Genomic DNA, 15,942 nt, shown 5'->3' with positions numbered 1-15,942 from the left:
GACACTTTACCCTCCCTTCCCATGGAGACATATATGCAACTCTGCTCTCCACCCCACCCTTCCTGAGCACATTACATACAATCAAATCTGAGAGATGATCTGATCCAGAGCTGAAGCCACTTGTGTCTGAGTCCGAGGGGCTGCTAGAACGCGAGTCCAGGATGGGCCGGGTGTCCAGGCGGGATCCTCTAACTGAGGGTGCTGGAAACTTGTCCAAGTCAGACCCGAGGGGATCCAGAGGCAGGAAGCTCAAGGGGGGTTTTCCTAGGACATTTCCCAGTGGGTTATGGAGCATGCTCAGTACTAGAACAACAAAAATAAATAAATAAATAAATGGCAACCATATTATGGTCTCTTTGTTTTCTTTCCAGTCAAGAGTTCTTCTCTTTTTGTCCACAACCACCCAAAGTATGCCAGAAATACAAAGCATAATGAACAGATAACCATCCACTTTGACACCTGGCCAGTTCAGGATGACTGTCTGAAGATCTGAGTTCCTGCTGCTACAGCAGCAGCAAAACTCTCTGTCACAAGGTTTAAGGGTTAGTGCTAACATCTGGGAAACTGTGCCACTAGGGACCCTGGTTGCAGCTGCTATTGATGCCTGGGTACACCTGCAGCACAATTAGGATGCCCTAACCATACTCCTTGGTTTATTAGAATCCATCCTTCCTTCCTTCCTTCCTTCCTTCCTTCCTTCCTTCCTTCCTTCCTTCCTTCCTTTTCCCTCCCTCCCTCACTTCCCAAACCATATTCCTTAGAATCCGTCCATCTGTCCATTCGTGGTACTGAGGATGGCACCCAGGGACATTCTACCTCTGTGCTACACCTCCAGCCCTATTTTTTAGTCTTTTCATTTTTGAATCAGGGTCTCACTGAGTTGCAAAGGGCCTAAGTAACTGAGTCTGTCCACAAACCCCAATCCTTTGGTCTCAGCCTCCCAAATGCTGAGATTACAAGTACGTGTCACGACTCCTGGCTTGAATTCCTACCTTTCTAATGCCATATAGCTAAAAACAAAGAATAGCATGCCATATCCCAAAAGTCTAGTATAACATAAACATGTCTCCCTTCTCTGACAGATCCCCTTATACAAACTTGAATAGAAGATACAAATTATCTTCTATTCATCCCTTAATTTGAAATATTTAGAATGGGAGCAGAATGATATGGTTAAGCCCACTCTCTGACCTAGGAACAACCCTAGGATGAGACCCTGGCTCAAAGCCTCCTGTGGATGGCTATGAGCTTTAGGAAGCTCACTCAGTTTCTGAGTTCTATTTTCTCACCAGCATCTTAGGTAGAATACCAGCTATTTCACAACATTGTTAGGAGGATTCAATACTCAAGACAGCAGATGGAAAATGCTCAGCACATAATAAATATTTATTTTGGTGCCGGGAACAGTACCCCGGGACATTCTACTAGGGTACACCCCTAGCCCTATTTTATTTTGAAACACTGTCTCACTAAGTTGCTGAGGCTAGCTGCAAACCTGTGTGTGATCCTCCTGTCTCAGCCTCCTAAGTACTGGGATTACAAACGTGTACCACCATGCCTGGCTCACAATAAATATTTAAATAGCAAACATCAAAAAAGAACTTTCTCACACTTGGGTCTTGGGAAGATCAGGGACCTGAATGAAGCATACTCCTTGTCCATGAGAATGAGGATTAAGGGCTATGTAAGGAGCTATGGAAACACTAAGGCTAAGTTAGAAGACTTGATTTTTTTTTTTTTTTCCAGTACTGGGGTTGGAGTCCAGGAGGGCATTCTACCTCAGAACTATACCCTAGACCTGTTTTTATTCTTTTTTGTTTTGGTGGTACTGGGGATAGAACCCAGGGGCATTCTACCTCTGAGCTACAGCATAGCCCTACTTTTTATTCTTTATTTTGAAACAGGGTCTCACTGAGTTACAAAGGGCCTAAGTAGTAGCTGAGGCTGTACATGAATCACAATTCTTCTGTCTCTGCCTCCCAAATGCTGGGATTACAAGTGTGTGCCACCAAGCCTAGCTCCTATTTTTATTCTTTATTTTGTTTTGAACTCAGGGCATTTCACCTCCAAGCTACACCCCTAGACCTATTTTTTTATTCTTTATTGTGGAACAGGGTCTCACTGAATTGTGGAGAGCCTCACTAAGTATCTGAGGCTGGCTGAGAACTGTGATCCTCCTGTCTCAGCCTTCCAAGTACTGGGATTATAAGCATGCAGCCACCATGCCTGGCTTATTTTTATTCTTTACTTTGAAACAGGGTCTCACTAAGTTGTGGAGGGCCTCACTAAGTAGCTGAGGATAACCTCAAACTGGTGATCCTCCTGTCTCAGCCTTGTAAATACTGGGATTACAAGTGTGCACCACCATGCCCAGCTTTAGAAGGCTGATTTAACATGTTTTTCATCTGAGAAATGGAGCAAACATCCATTTTGAAATGGCTATGAGGTGAAACCAAAACAATGTGTATAAGTGTTGAAAAAATAGTGGCTATGACTGGGTCGGCCTCAGTCCTGACCAACAATTAAGTGAAACACAGACCACCACCCAGAGCTGGATTCTTCCCAGGCCTTCAAGTTGGCCTGAATACTTGGCTAGGGCTGGAATGAGTCCCAAGAGGCTAGAGTTAACCTTTGCAGGTCTAAAATCAGAGTCAAGCCATGCTCTCAAGGTTTCAAACACACTGTCATTCACAATAGAGTGTATATACACACAAGATCCAAAACAGGTGTGACCATGGAATCAGACCAGCCTATATTCCTAGGAATATGACCTCCCTTTTTAGATAAAGATACAGTAGGCATACTCTTACTTTTTTAAAATGCAAGGGATACTGTGGATGTATTTATAAAATTTTTACTCTATAGTGGTAAAAATGTATATATTTTTTGGTACTGGGAATTAGACCCAGGGACATTCTACATCTGAGCTCCATCCTCAGCCTGACTGTATTTTTTATTTTGAAACAGGGTCTCACTAAATTGCTAAAGCTGGCCTCAAACCTGCAATCTTCCTTTCTCAACCTCCAAAGTACTGCAATTACAGGCATGTGCTACCACGTCTAGCTAAAAAAGTATTAATTAAAAATTTTTTTTGCAGCAAAACCTGGGGGGCATTCTACCTTTGAGCTACACTCCCAGCCCTATTTTTTAATTCTTTATTTCGAAACAGGGTCTCACTGTGTTCCAAAGGGCCTCACTAAATAGCTGAGGCTATCTGCAAACCACAATCCTCCTGTCTCAGCTTCCTGAATGCTGGGATTACAAGCATGTGCCACCACACCTAGCTTTAAAAAAAAGTATTCTTAATTTAAAAAAATCTGCCATACTGTTTTCTAAAGTAGACATACCATCTTACATTCCCACCAGCAATGATGAGTTTTAGTCCCCCAAATCCTGGTCAATACCTCGTGTGGTCAGTCTTTTTAATTTTAGGCAGCCTAATATCTATGAAGGATGCCATGCCATATTCATCTAGTAGTTTGCTATTAATTTTTAAAAATGTAATGTTCTTTTACTGGTGCCTTTCAAAGCAGTTTTCAAAGCACTAGCACTTCACTGTATGCTGAAACTATTTCAAAATGTTTGGATTCTGACTTCCCATCAGAAATAATCCTTGACTAATTTTTCAAGTAATCCTGAACCTCTACCTGAAAATAAATAAATAAAGCTCCTAGAATCCACACCCTGAGAAAGCAGGAAATGAAAACTTCCTCACTTCCTCACCATGCTGCAAAGCCTAGCAAAAAAGCACTACAGAAACCCACAGATTGCTAGGTATGGGGTCACATGCCTGTGATCCCAGTACTTGGGAGGCTGAAACAGAAGGATCTCAGGTTTGAGGCCAGCCTGAGCAATTTAGCAGGACCCCTAGCAACTTAGGCCCTCTTTTGAAATAAAAAGGGGTGGGGGAGCTTGGATTATAGTGTAGAGGTAGAATGCCTGTGTTCAATTCCCAGTGTCCCTAACCCTCCAGATCATGTGCATCGGTCTTAAAAGTGGTACCAAAGCCCCAGAGGACCATATCCTTCACATTTTACAAAAACAAGTGTAGAGTGATGAACAATGAAGTAATAGTCAAATCATGAGAAACTTTGATGACCAGGTTAGAGTTTTTATTCTATTCTAAAGGTAACTGAGATACACTTAAGACATGATCTGAAGAGCTGCTGAGGGGATGGCAAAGGAGACTGGCCAGGGAAACTAACGGACTTGGCTAGCAGTGCCCATGACCAGCTGAGAGGGGGACTGCGTATTTAAGTTGTACTTATGGCATTTTCTCCAACAGAATTCAGGTACCTGGATGGACACTGGAGCCACAGAGGGCTGCTCTTTTTCTCCATCAAGGGGCTGTAGAGGAGAAAGGACAACAGAGTTGATGGTATCAGAAGCAGAGGACATGAGGGGTGGATCATGTATTACAGGCTAAACACAGAAGAGAGGCAATCGGCTGAGCAAATAAATAGTAATTTCCCAGGGCTGATGGCCGTAAGAGGAATAAAGGAGGAAAACAGGGTAAACAGAAGAGGAAAAAGCATTTCAGAGTTCTTAGTATGGTGAGGTCCAGGGTATGTGTGAGGCCTAGAATACTGGACAGGATATCCATGTAGACATCAAAAGAGCCTATGGTGATAGTTGGACCTGGGGTTAAAGCAGATAGATGAGTAAACAAAAAACAGATGCTGAAATAGTCGATTAAGAAGAAAGATTGGGGAGTTAGTAGAAAGGAACAAGAAGAATGACCCTGAGGTAGATGAGGCTTGGGAGGAAGAGTAGGCCCTACTTGGAAAAGCAGCATCTTAAAGAAATTGCTTCAGCTAAAGCAGAAGTTGGAGGCATTTACCAGTGACAAACATGATCAAAGTGGAGTTTCAAGTAGCACAGTAGAGACTAGTTCTAAGAATTGTCCAGGAAGACACAACATAAAAAAGTATGTAGAAAAATGCGTAGACAGAGGGCTCATGTCTGTGAGCACCAAAGAGGACAAGTACAGGTTATGGTAACTATGCCTTCACCCAGGGTGGAAAAATACCCAGGTGCACTGGGCCGGGCGTGGTGGCGCAACTTGTAATCCCCGCGCTTGGGAGGCTGAGACAGGAGGGTCACACAGGTTTGAAACCAGCCTCAGCTACTTAGTGAGGCTCTCAGCAACTTAGCGAAACCCTGTTTCCAAATAAAGTATAAAATAGGTCTGGGAATGTAGCTTGGGGGTAGAAAGCCTCTGAGTTCCACCCCCAGTACCCCCCCCCACATACATGTGCACTGGAAAAGTGTCAAAAAGCAATGTGGTAGCCGGCATGATGGACCATGCCTGTGATCTCAGTATTTTGGAGGCTAAGACAGAAGCATCACAGGTTCAAGGCCAGCCTCAGCAACTTAGTAACACTCTGTCTCAATATAAAAAATAAAATAGGGCAGGGTGTATAGCTCAGAGGTAGAACACCCCTGAGTTTAATACCCAGGAATACAAACACATCCAAATAAATAAAAAATAAAAGCAACATGGTGGCCACAATAAGCCATGTTTCTCCTTGATGTCTATTTGTATTCACTACTTTATTTTATTTTTTGTGGTACTGAGGGTGGAACCCAGGGACTTTTTTTTTTTTTTTAACCTCCGGGCTTTACTCCCAGACCTATTTTATACTTTATTTGGAATCAGGGTCTCACTAAATTGCTGAGAGGCTAAGTAGCTTGAGGCTGGCTTCCAGCCTGTGTGATCCTCCTGTCTCAGCCTCCCAAGCACTGGGATTACAGTGCACCAACACACCTGGCTATTTGTATTTTTATTATTATTATTCTTATTATTATTATTTTATTTTATTTTTTTGCTGTACTGGAGATACTAGAGGTAGAAACCCAGGGGCTTTCTACCTCTGGGCTATACTCCCAGACCTATTTTATATTTTATTTGGAAACAGGGTCTCATTAAGTTGCTGAAAGCCTCACTAAGTAGCTGAGGCTGGCTTTGACCTGTGCAATCTTCCTGTCTCAGCCTCCCAAGCGCAGGGATTACAAGCATGTGCCACCATGCCCAGCTGTATTCACTATTTTTTTTTTTTGCAGTAATGGGAATGGAACCCAGGGGCATTGTAGCTCTGAAGTACACCCCCAGCCCTGATTTTTAATCTTTTTTTTTTTGTGTGTGTGTGTGTGTGGTACTGGGGTTGAAACCTAGAGGCTTTTCACCTCACGGGTATATACTTTCAGAACTATTTTGTTTTGTTTTGTTTTGCTTTGCAGATCTGGGGATGGAACCCAGGAGCATTCGACCTCTGAGCTACAGCTCCTGCCCTATTTTTTATTCTTTATTTTGAAACCAGGTCTCACTGAGTTGCAGAGGGCCTCACTAAGTAGTTGAGGCTGTCCGTGAACTCTGATCCTCTGGTCTCAGCCTCCCATGCACTGGGATTACAAACCTGTGCCACCATGCCTGGCCTTCCAGAACTATTTTACATTTTATTTGGAAATAGTGTCTCACTAAGTTGCCAAGAGCCTCACTAAGTAGCTGAGGTTGGCTTTGAAACTATGTGATCCTCCTGTCTCAGCCTCCCAAGCACAGGGATTACAAGTGTGTGCCACCACACCCGGATATTAATATTTTATTTTTGAGACAGGGTCTCACTGAGTTACAAAGGGCCTGGCTAAGTAGCTGAGGCTGTTCATAAACTGCGATCCTCGACCCTCCGGTCTTCGCCTCCCGAATGCAGGGATTAAAAGCATGTGCCACCACCAAGCCTGGCTGTATTCATTAATTTAATGACACATTTTACCAGCCAGCAACCAACTTTATACCTCAACTAACCTGTAAATTCTGTACTGGGCCCACAAAGGTAATCTGAGGCATTGTCAAATTCCTGTGTCGAGCTAGGGATCACATCTATAATCTGGCTAAAAAGAGATGTTGGTGACTAATTTGTTCCACTTTCTTAAATTCTCACAGCTCTTGGTCAGTCACCTGTTCTACAATCCATACCAGGTTCAGTCAAGTTTCTACCACTCACTAACAGTAGCTTCCATTTACTGAATATTTAGCATGTGCCAGAAGTATCATTCACTGAATCCTAAAAAGTAGGTATTATCTGATCTTTTTTTCTTTTAGTGTGTGATAGTGAAGATTGAATACAGGGGTGTTCTACTTCTGAGTTATACGCTGGCCTTTTTATTTTCAAATAGGAGCTTGCTAAATTACCACACCCTGGCTTAAAACCTGTAATCCTCCTATCTCAGCCTCCTGAATACAGACAAGAGTACACCACACATCCAGATACCCCATCTTAACAAAATGAAACCATGGCTCAGGGGCAATCAATATGTGTAAGCAAGAGCTAATGAGCAACAGGGTATGACCCAATTCTTTCTGACTCCAAGTTACTTTTGTAGCTCACCACTCACTAAGTAATTTTGGGGGGAATAATTAAGATTTAACCCTGGAGTATTCTACCTCAGAGATACACCCCCAGTCCTTTCTTTACCTTTTGTTTTAAAACAGGGTTTTAAGTTGCTGAGCATCTCACTAAATCATGAAGGCTGGCCTCAAACCTGCAGCATCCTAAATGGTGGGATTAAAGTGTGCACCACCATAACCAGTTCAATTGTTATTTTTCAAAACTGTCAAGGGTGGTGGCACACCTGTAATCCCAGTATGTGGGAGGCTGAGACAGGAGGATCTCAGGTTCATGGCCAGCCCCAGCAACTTAGTGAAGCCCTCTGCAAGTGAGTGAAACACCATTTAAAAATAAAGTATAATAGGGCAGGGTGAGACTCAAAACTAGAATGCCCTGGGTTCAATCTCCAGTAAACTGCTTGGGCGTGCGTGCGCGCGCGCGCGCGCGCGTACACACACACACACACACACACACACACACACACACACACACACACACACAGAGCTGTCAGGGGTAAAAGGGATGCAACTTAGTGTTAGAGTGCTTGCCTAGAATGCATGAGGCCCTAGGTTCCATTCCCAGCAACCACCCCTCCCCAATTCTGACAGGACCTCGTATCTGTTTATTTTCATGTTCCTGGTATCTTTCCTTTTTTTTTTTTTAATCAAATCCTTTAAAACTATCAGCTAAAGATGAGCAATTTCACCAACCTAAAGCATCCAGGTCTCAAAACTTAGCTAGTACCTTGACATTGCAGAAACTCATTAAAAATACATCTTGGACTCTCACATCCCTGAATCAGAATCCACATTTTAACAAGCTCCTCAGGAGATTAGTGTTCATTTTAAATTTTGAGAAGCACTAATCTAGAAAACTTGAAGCTTGCTACTACCCACCCACCCACCCACCCTTCCTTCCTTCCTTCCTTCCTTTGTACTGGAGACTGATTCAAGGAGCATTCTATCTCTGAGCCATGCCCCCAGCGTGCGTGTGTGTGCGTGTGTGTGTGTGTGTGTGTGTGTGTGTGTGTGTGTGTATCCATCCATCTTATCTAATCAATCTATCTGTCTAGAAACAGGGCCTTACTAAGTTGCTGATGCCAGCCTTGAACCTGAGATCCTCCTGTCTCAGCTTTTTAAGTACTGGCATTGTTACTATAAGTTTCTACCATATCTAAATATCTTTCACATGTAATTATTTTCCTAATACTAGATATTATCACTTCTTATATAAATATAAATATAGATTTTAGGGCACAATGGCAACTAATTCAAGAGAGGAAAAAGGTCACCAAATAAAGAAACCAAGGCTTCTAAACAAGATATTTCCCAAAGTGTTATCTCTGAAAACCCTGGGTGAGGGTGGAGGGAGAAGCAGAGAGGCAGGATGATAGTACCAGGAACAAGAAGGAATATAAAAAGAATAGCAAGAAATATGATATACTTTAGGAAAAGAGATAGCCAGAACCAGCTGAACACTGAAAACATATAAGACATCCAAGAGGCTTTGTATGCTCATACTAAGCAAGAACAAGGAGAGCTAGGCCTACTTCTTGGGGCAGATATATGTTAACAGAGAAGGAAGAGAAAAATGCTATGAAGGACATTACTGGATCACCTGGCAAAACTGGCATATGGACAATGTTTATAAGGGTATTATATAAATTTTTTTTGGTGGTACTGGGGATGGAACCCTTCTACCTACCTGCTATACTTCCAGACCTATTTTTTATATTTTATTTGGAAACAGGGTCTCTTAAGCCAATGCAGCTGGCTTTGAACCTGAGTGATCCTCCTGTCTCTGCCTCCAAAGCACAGGGACTACAAGCGTGCGCCACTATGCCTGGCTCTCAATTTTAAATTGAATGAAGTTCATAACTTTTGTTATACATAGACATATATAAAATCATCTTTAATGGGTCAGAAAAAATACATACATATATATATATACACAAATATACACACAAATGATTAAGCAAATGGAATGAAATGTCAATAATAGGAGAATCTGGATAAAATTGGTTTGAGATTTCCTTCAATCCACAAAATGAGCCATGCCTCTAGAACTGTGTCCCATGGTCAGATGCCCTAGAGTGACCTGACTGTCCCTCTTATAAGCCCAACCTGGCAGAGGGTTCAAGCTCATTAATGCTACCTCAGAAAGTACAAGAAACCAAATCAGCAGTAATATTTTTAGACTGATTGTTAACTTTCTCTACTTTCACCCTTCTATGCCAGCTCCTGTGGGCTTTACAGCTGAGTCACTGTTCGAATTTTCTGAAGCCTTCACCAAGGGTACAAAGGGACCCAGAGTGTGATGGCAGTACTGGCAATGGCAGCAAGCGCCTGGCACTGGCTGCCTATGCCATAAGACACTGAGCTTGATCTTAGGTGAAACAGAGACTGGGCCCAAGGCATCATAGTCAAACACTTGTTATCCATTGGGAAAATCCAGAGTAGGAGCCATTATTTCTAGTCTAAGATTAAAGGCAATGCTCCCCTCCTTTCTTCCCTATCTTCAGCCTTCATTCTAGGTTGCTTGCTAAGAATCTATCTGAAGGCACAGAAGCAAGAAAAGGGAAAGGCAGTATTCATCCCAAGTATGAACACAGACTACTTTTGTCTCGGACCACAATTCTGCAACATATCCTAACACAAGGGGGTAACCTAGGAGTATGGACTCCTCTCGCTGGTTGGATCCCATAGGTCCCAGACAGTATGTAAACATTGCCCCTCTCTCCCTATTTACTCCCAATCTCCATGGGAGGACAAAGCCCAGGATCAGAGAAGACAAATTCAAGTCCTATGTCCAGTCAGTACACACCTAGCAACCTTAGCGTCTTCCTTACATCGAAGGTATCCATTGTCACACTGCTTCCCAGGTTCTCCCTCCTCTCTACACTGAAGGCTGTGCCCAAATAGACTACTGAATTCCATGAGAGAACTCATAGTCTATTATATGATGAAAATTTTGAGTAAATGCATCATCACACCCTAGAAACTATCATGACCCCAAAATACTGAACTTTGAAAAATCTGTCTGTCTATCCCATTAGTTGACAAAAGTAGGAGGCAGAAGAACAAGAGAGCCGGGCGTGGTGGCGCATGCTTGTAATCCCCACGCTTGGGAGGCTGAGACAGGAGGATCGCACAGGTTCAAAGCCAGCCTCAGCTACTGAGTGAGGCTCTTGGGAACATAGTGAAACCCTGTTTCCAAATAAAGTATAAAAAATAGGGCTGGGAGTATAGCCCAGAGGTAGAAAAAAGCCCCTGGGTTCCACCCCCAGTAACATTAAAAAAAAAAAAAAAGAGAGATCTGTTTTAACTATGCTTAAAAACATCCGGGATGAGCTGGGGATGCGACTCAGTGGTAGAGAATTTGTCTAAAATATGTGAAGCCCTGGGTTCAATTCCCAGCACCACAAACAAAACAAAACATTACCCAGATGAAGAGAATGGCTTAGAACTCAAGCCAGGTGTGGTGGCACACACTTGTAATCCCAGTACTTGGGAGGCTGAGACAGGAAGATCGCACAGGTTCAAAGCCAGCCTCCACTACATAGTGAGGCTCTCAGCAACAAACTAAGACCGTTTCCAAATAAAATATAAAAATAGGTTTGAGAGTGTAGCCCAGAGGTAGAAAGCCCCTGGGTTCCATTCCCAGTAACACACACACACACACACACACACGCATGCACAAATGGCTTAGAACTCATCATTCATTCAGTAAATATTTATTAAACAATTATGAGCCCAGCACTATGCTATGGATGCCAGAAACACATTAGAGGAGAAATGGGAGTTGAGGCAGATTTTTAAGAAACCTTACCTGGGCCCAGGAAGTCTGTGTTCTACAGTGGAGAGAAATAACCCTATTCTGAATGTTGCCTCAGAAAGGTTTGGAAAAGGCTGGAAGTACAGAAGCAAAATGCTAAAGACTCCCCTCTCATCTCGGGCTGATCTTGCCTGCAAGTGACACAGCACAGGGAACATTTCTAACTGCTGGCCAGCAAGCATGAAACTACAAAGGATGAACAGGTTAATCCCCATGGGAGTCCTAAAGGGGTGTGGGAAGAGACAGAATGTGTCCTCTGGCATCCTAAGAACATCTGGTTTTCCCACTGGGCTTCTGCTCATTAAAAGTCCTTGTTTCCAGGTCTCTTAATGTAGATTCTCAGAGTCACCCCATTCTCTTGCTGAGAGTCACAAGGGGAAAGCAGAACTAAGGGTAGTAGTCATTAGGAAATCTAGAATAGGAGCCATTATTCCTAGCTTGAGAAAAAAGGCAATATGTCCCTTTTCCTCCATCTCCATTCTTGGTTCTAGGTTGCTTACTAAGAATCTTTCTGAAAGCACAGAGGCCAAAAAATGGGAAGGCAGCATTCACCTCAGGTATGGGATGGTGCAGCTGATAAGCTGAGACTGAAGGATGGAATAGGAGTGGGAACTATCCATGGAGTACCCTCACCTTCAGAGACCTCATCAAGAAACAACACATCATCTCTAGCTAAACAGCCCCAGAAATGTATAGAGAGATAACTTTGGGCTTTTTGTCCAACGTGTTAGCATTCTGCTCATAGAAACACAGGATGAATGAGTTTTAGAACCAAAGAGACTAGGGTTTAAATGCTGGGTCTGCTAGTATTTGTGTCATTTTTGGCACTTTGCAACCTCTATGAGCCTATTAATTTATCTATGCAAGCATTAAAATCATGTGATGTACTCAGCATAAAAAGTAGTCAATAAATAGTGGCTATTAGTAACTCCATCTTCCATTCCAGGATATTGTGGATAGCTTCCACAGCCCTCCTGTAACATTACAGGACTTAAGACATTGCAAGAAGGACAAGGGTAGCACTGGACACGCGCCAATGGGGCATCTGAGAAAAATGCACTTCTAATGTTCATCTGGCCAGAACAGCTTCCTCCCCAGTAAGAGGTGTGCAGGCCAGAAGGGAGGCAGCACACAGTGTCACATCCAAACCCATGCTGGTTTTGCAGGCACACGTCTCAAAAACAGACTCCACCAAGGGTCTTCCAACAAGCCTCTGAAGTCAAAGAAACATATACAACAGAAGAACTCTAATCCCTGAAGAATGCTCTCCATGTACCAGCCTCATATGAGAACCAAAATGAAAGTATCCTTATGCAAAAAAAATTGTTAGGGGAGAAAATGAAAGCTCCAATTACATCAATTATCATGGTGCATTTGGCATCCTTTCTTATCTGTTTTCCCTTGATAGTCATGGAGTTTTTTTTGTTTGTTTGTTTGTTTGTTTTTGGTACTGGAGGTTGAACCCTGAGGCATTCTATCTCCTAGCTACACTCCTAGCACTATTTTATTTCTTATTTTGCAACAGGGACTCACTAACTTGCTGAGGTTGGCCTCAAACCTGCGATTATCCTGTCTTCAGCCTTCCAAGTACTGGAATTATAGGCATGCACCACCCCACCCTCACTAGGTTTCATGGGACTTTTTTTTTTTTTTTTGCATAACTGGGGATGGAACCCAGGGGCATTTTACCTCCAAACTACACCTCCAGCCCTATTTTTCATTCTTTATTTTAAAACAAGGTCTCACTAAGTTGTGGAGGGCCTCGCTAAGTAGCTGAGGCTGGCAGCAAAACTGGATCCTCCTGTCTCAGCCTCCCAAGTACTGGGATTACAAGTGTGCGCAACCATGCCCAGCTTTCATGGGGATTCTTAATTGCAATAATCGTATCCTGTTCTGATATACCACCAGTGCTTAACAGTGCCTGATACATAGTCAGTGCTTAATGACTGCTGAATGAATTCAGCCAGGACTTTTAGTCAAGAGCTCTGCTCTCCAACCTTGCCAAATACTTAAGAGTAGTAGAAGGTGGTCAGATATAAAGGCATAGCTGCCTGGGAGCAATGTATCAGCAAGGAGAGTCCAAGGCAGAAGCTTGCACGCTGGGCTCCACACAGAGACAACAGGGTATCAAGCTGTCTACAAGGATAACTCTCAGACTGTCCGAGGCTGTGGAAGTGTCTCCTCCCTCCCTGAAAAAACTGACCTAGATGGGAAGGCAGTGTAGGCACAGGAACGTGGGCTGCATGTTCCCGCATTGCTGGCGAGGATGCACGAACAGCCACTGCAGCTGGCTGGTGGGAGGGCACCATCCTACTCTAGGAGGCGGTACCCTCATGTGGGCTTTCCAAGAAGGCCCAAGAGCTCAGGAAAGAAAAGAGATGGCTGCCACCACAGCACCAAAACCCGAAGATAACATGGTGATCAGGGAGGGTGTGTCTTTAACCCTCAAAAGGGAAGAAATATTCAGGCTAACATTGCCCTCCATCCGATCTTGCCACCGGGGCAATCCTCTGTTCTTATAAATTTTGAGCCTTGGACTGCAATCCTTCCTGATCCATAAAATCATGTAATATTTATCACTAAAGTGCTTGAGGTGAAGGAAGAAAAGGAATAAACCATCTACACCTCAGAGACAAACAGCTACAAGCACAAGATTTTAGATAGCAGAGAGGCTGAAGAAATTATGAGACTGAATCCCAATCCTTCCTTGTTTTTAAAGTATGGTGTCTCACCGTACTGCCCAGGCTGGCTAAGAACTCCTGGCCTCAAGCAATCCTCTTGCCTGAGCCTCCTGAGTATCTGAGATAATAGGAATGCATCACTGCACTAGACCAGGCTATTTTTTTTATAATCTAATTCCACAGAAACTTTCAGACCAAGCTCTCTAAGCCCCAAGTTGGACACACTTGCATTTCTATGGGCCCAAAGGTATATTTCAGAAGGACTCTTGCAGCTGGGTGTGGTGGCATATGCTTGTAATCCCTGTATCTGGGAGTCTAAAACAGAGGAGAATTGCAGGTTTGTAGGCAGATCGGCAACTTAGTGAAGCCCTGTTTCAAAATAAAAGAATAAAATAGGTCTGGGGGATAGCTCGGAAATAGAATACCCCTGAATTCCATCCCAAGTACCACACACACAAAAAGGACCCTTGCAGCTATAAGAAACCAGGGCCAGCTGGGTGTGGTGGTGCACACTTGTAATCCCAGCTTTCGGGAGGCTGACACCGGAGGATCGCAGTTCGCGGACAGCCTCAGCTACTTAGTGAGGCCCTCTGCAACTCGCTGAGACCCTGTTTCAAAATAATAGGGCAGGGGATGTAGCTCGGAGGTCAAATGCCCCTGGGTTCCATCCCAGACCAACAACAACAACAAAAAAAAAAAAAAAAAAAAGAAAAAAGAAAAAGAAAAAGAAAAAGAAAGAAAGAAACCAGGGCCAGAGAAGGGCCACACCCTAGCTTGGTGCCAATGCAAGTGTTTGGTCAACATTAATGACCCATAAGACAGCTGCCCCTCTCCCAAGTGAATTCTTCTGTTTCTCAGATCCAGTAGAGTGAGAATAGGACAAGACTGGTTTTAAACAACAAACAAACAAAATACTGTGGCCTCCAAGTCAGTTGCAACCACAGTATACCAAACAGTGACACCGTATTTCCCTGTCCAGGGCAGTTACCAACCTTTCCAGTAAAGCCTGGATCAACTGAAGGCAAGTATTTCAAGAGACCCCCTCCTTAGTCCAGAGGTAGTTACTCCCAACCACACCCAAATAAGAAAAGCCCAGTCTCCCTTCTCCAAGTGGGATTTTACCAAAACAACCGGGCATTAAAATGCCTAACAGACCTAACAGTCCCAGGCTCTGCAAAACATTCTAAAAAAAGACCTGCGCCAAATAGGGTGGAGGCCAGAGAAAGCAACCCGATGGTACTTTGCTGCCACAATTCTGGTTCCTGGACTGGGGAAATAGGGAAGGGCAATAGGCTCAGTGTATCCCACTCTCAGCACCAACAGTAAATGGCTGCATCTCCTTCCTTTCCTTTTTCCCAAAGAATCAGAGTAATTCCCATAGAATTACTTCATTTTATGTGTACATTTTAAATAAACCTATACTATTTGTTCACATTTCTTTCTGAAAACTCAAGACTTGTATCTGGCCAATTATCCCCCTGTATTACAAGAGGTAAATAAATGGGTAATGGGAAGGTCTTAGCAGAAGCTGATTAAAGGGTTGCAAAGAAGTTCCTTCAATCTGTCCCCATCACATCCTACCAAGACGACAAGGGATCCTACTGGGAAGTGGTTCTTCTTTCATCCATCTGGTTACCCTCAACACAAAGGAAAAAAAGCCTTGGTATAGCTGGGACTTACCCCACCCTACTCACTCTGTCTACCCTTTTCCAGAATCAATACTCTTAACTTTATGTTAAGGCAATCCAAATATCCCAGCATTAATACCCAGCCTCTCCTGAGGTTAAAATTCTTCCCTTGCCACGACTCAGCGACCATCTGCCCTTCATATATAACTGCCTAATTTTAAAAGCCACTGAGAGATTGAATCTGGTTGTCCAGTAATCAGCCCCGTAAGTCCCCTCCCCCACCTAAAAGTGTTTTGCTTCATCATCTCCAAGACAGGCCTGGGCACTGGGGATTAGGTGGATCTTTTCTGCATAATGCTGTCACCTTGGGGACCCTTCTCAGGGCCACCCAGGTGTAGACTAACAACTCCAGGG

General features: G+C 43.5%; 1 protein-coding gene across 5 annotated transcripts in view; it reads right to left on the bottom strand.

Moving 5' to 3' along the window:
• Nucleotides 1–15,942, bottom strand: part of CPEB1 (cytoplasmic polyadenylation element binding protein 1) — a gene marked incomplete at both ends in the record, with an annotated part of 71,406 nt that overhangs the window by 19,839 nt on the left and 35,625 nt on the right. For all 5 annotated transcript variants that reach the window (XM_080690434.1, XM_080690436.1, XM_080690433.1 and 2 more), the window contains one exon: nt 80–303. In XM_080690434.1, the coding sequence (XP_080546560.1) occupies nt 80–303 (224 nt within the window). The remainder of the gene's footprint in view (nt 1–79; nt 304–15,942) is intronic.

This window comes from Muscardinus avellanarius (assembly GCF_963383645.1).
Source record: "Muscardinus avellanarius genome assembly, chromosome: 3".
In the NCBI taxonomy this organism is placed as follows: Eukaryota; Metazoa; Chordata; class Mammalia; order Rodentia; family Gliridae; genus Muscardinus; species Muscardinus avellanarius.
Note: the sequence above shows the minus strand (reverse complement) of the source record. Positions and strands in the feature narration are given on the sequence as shown.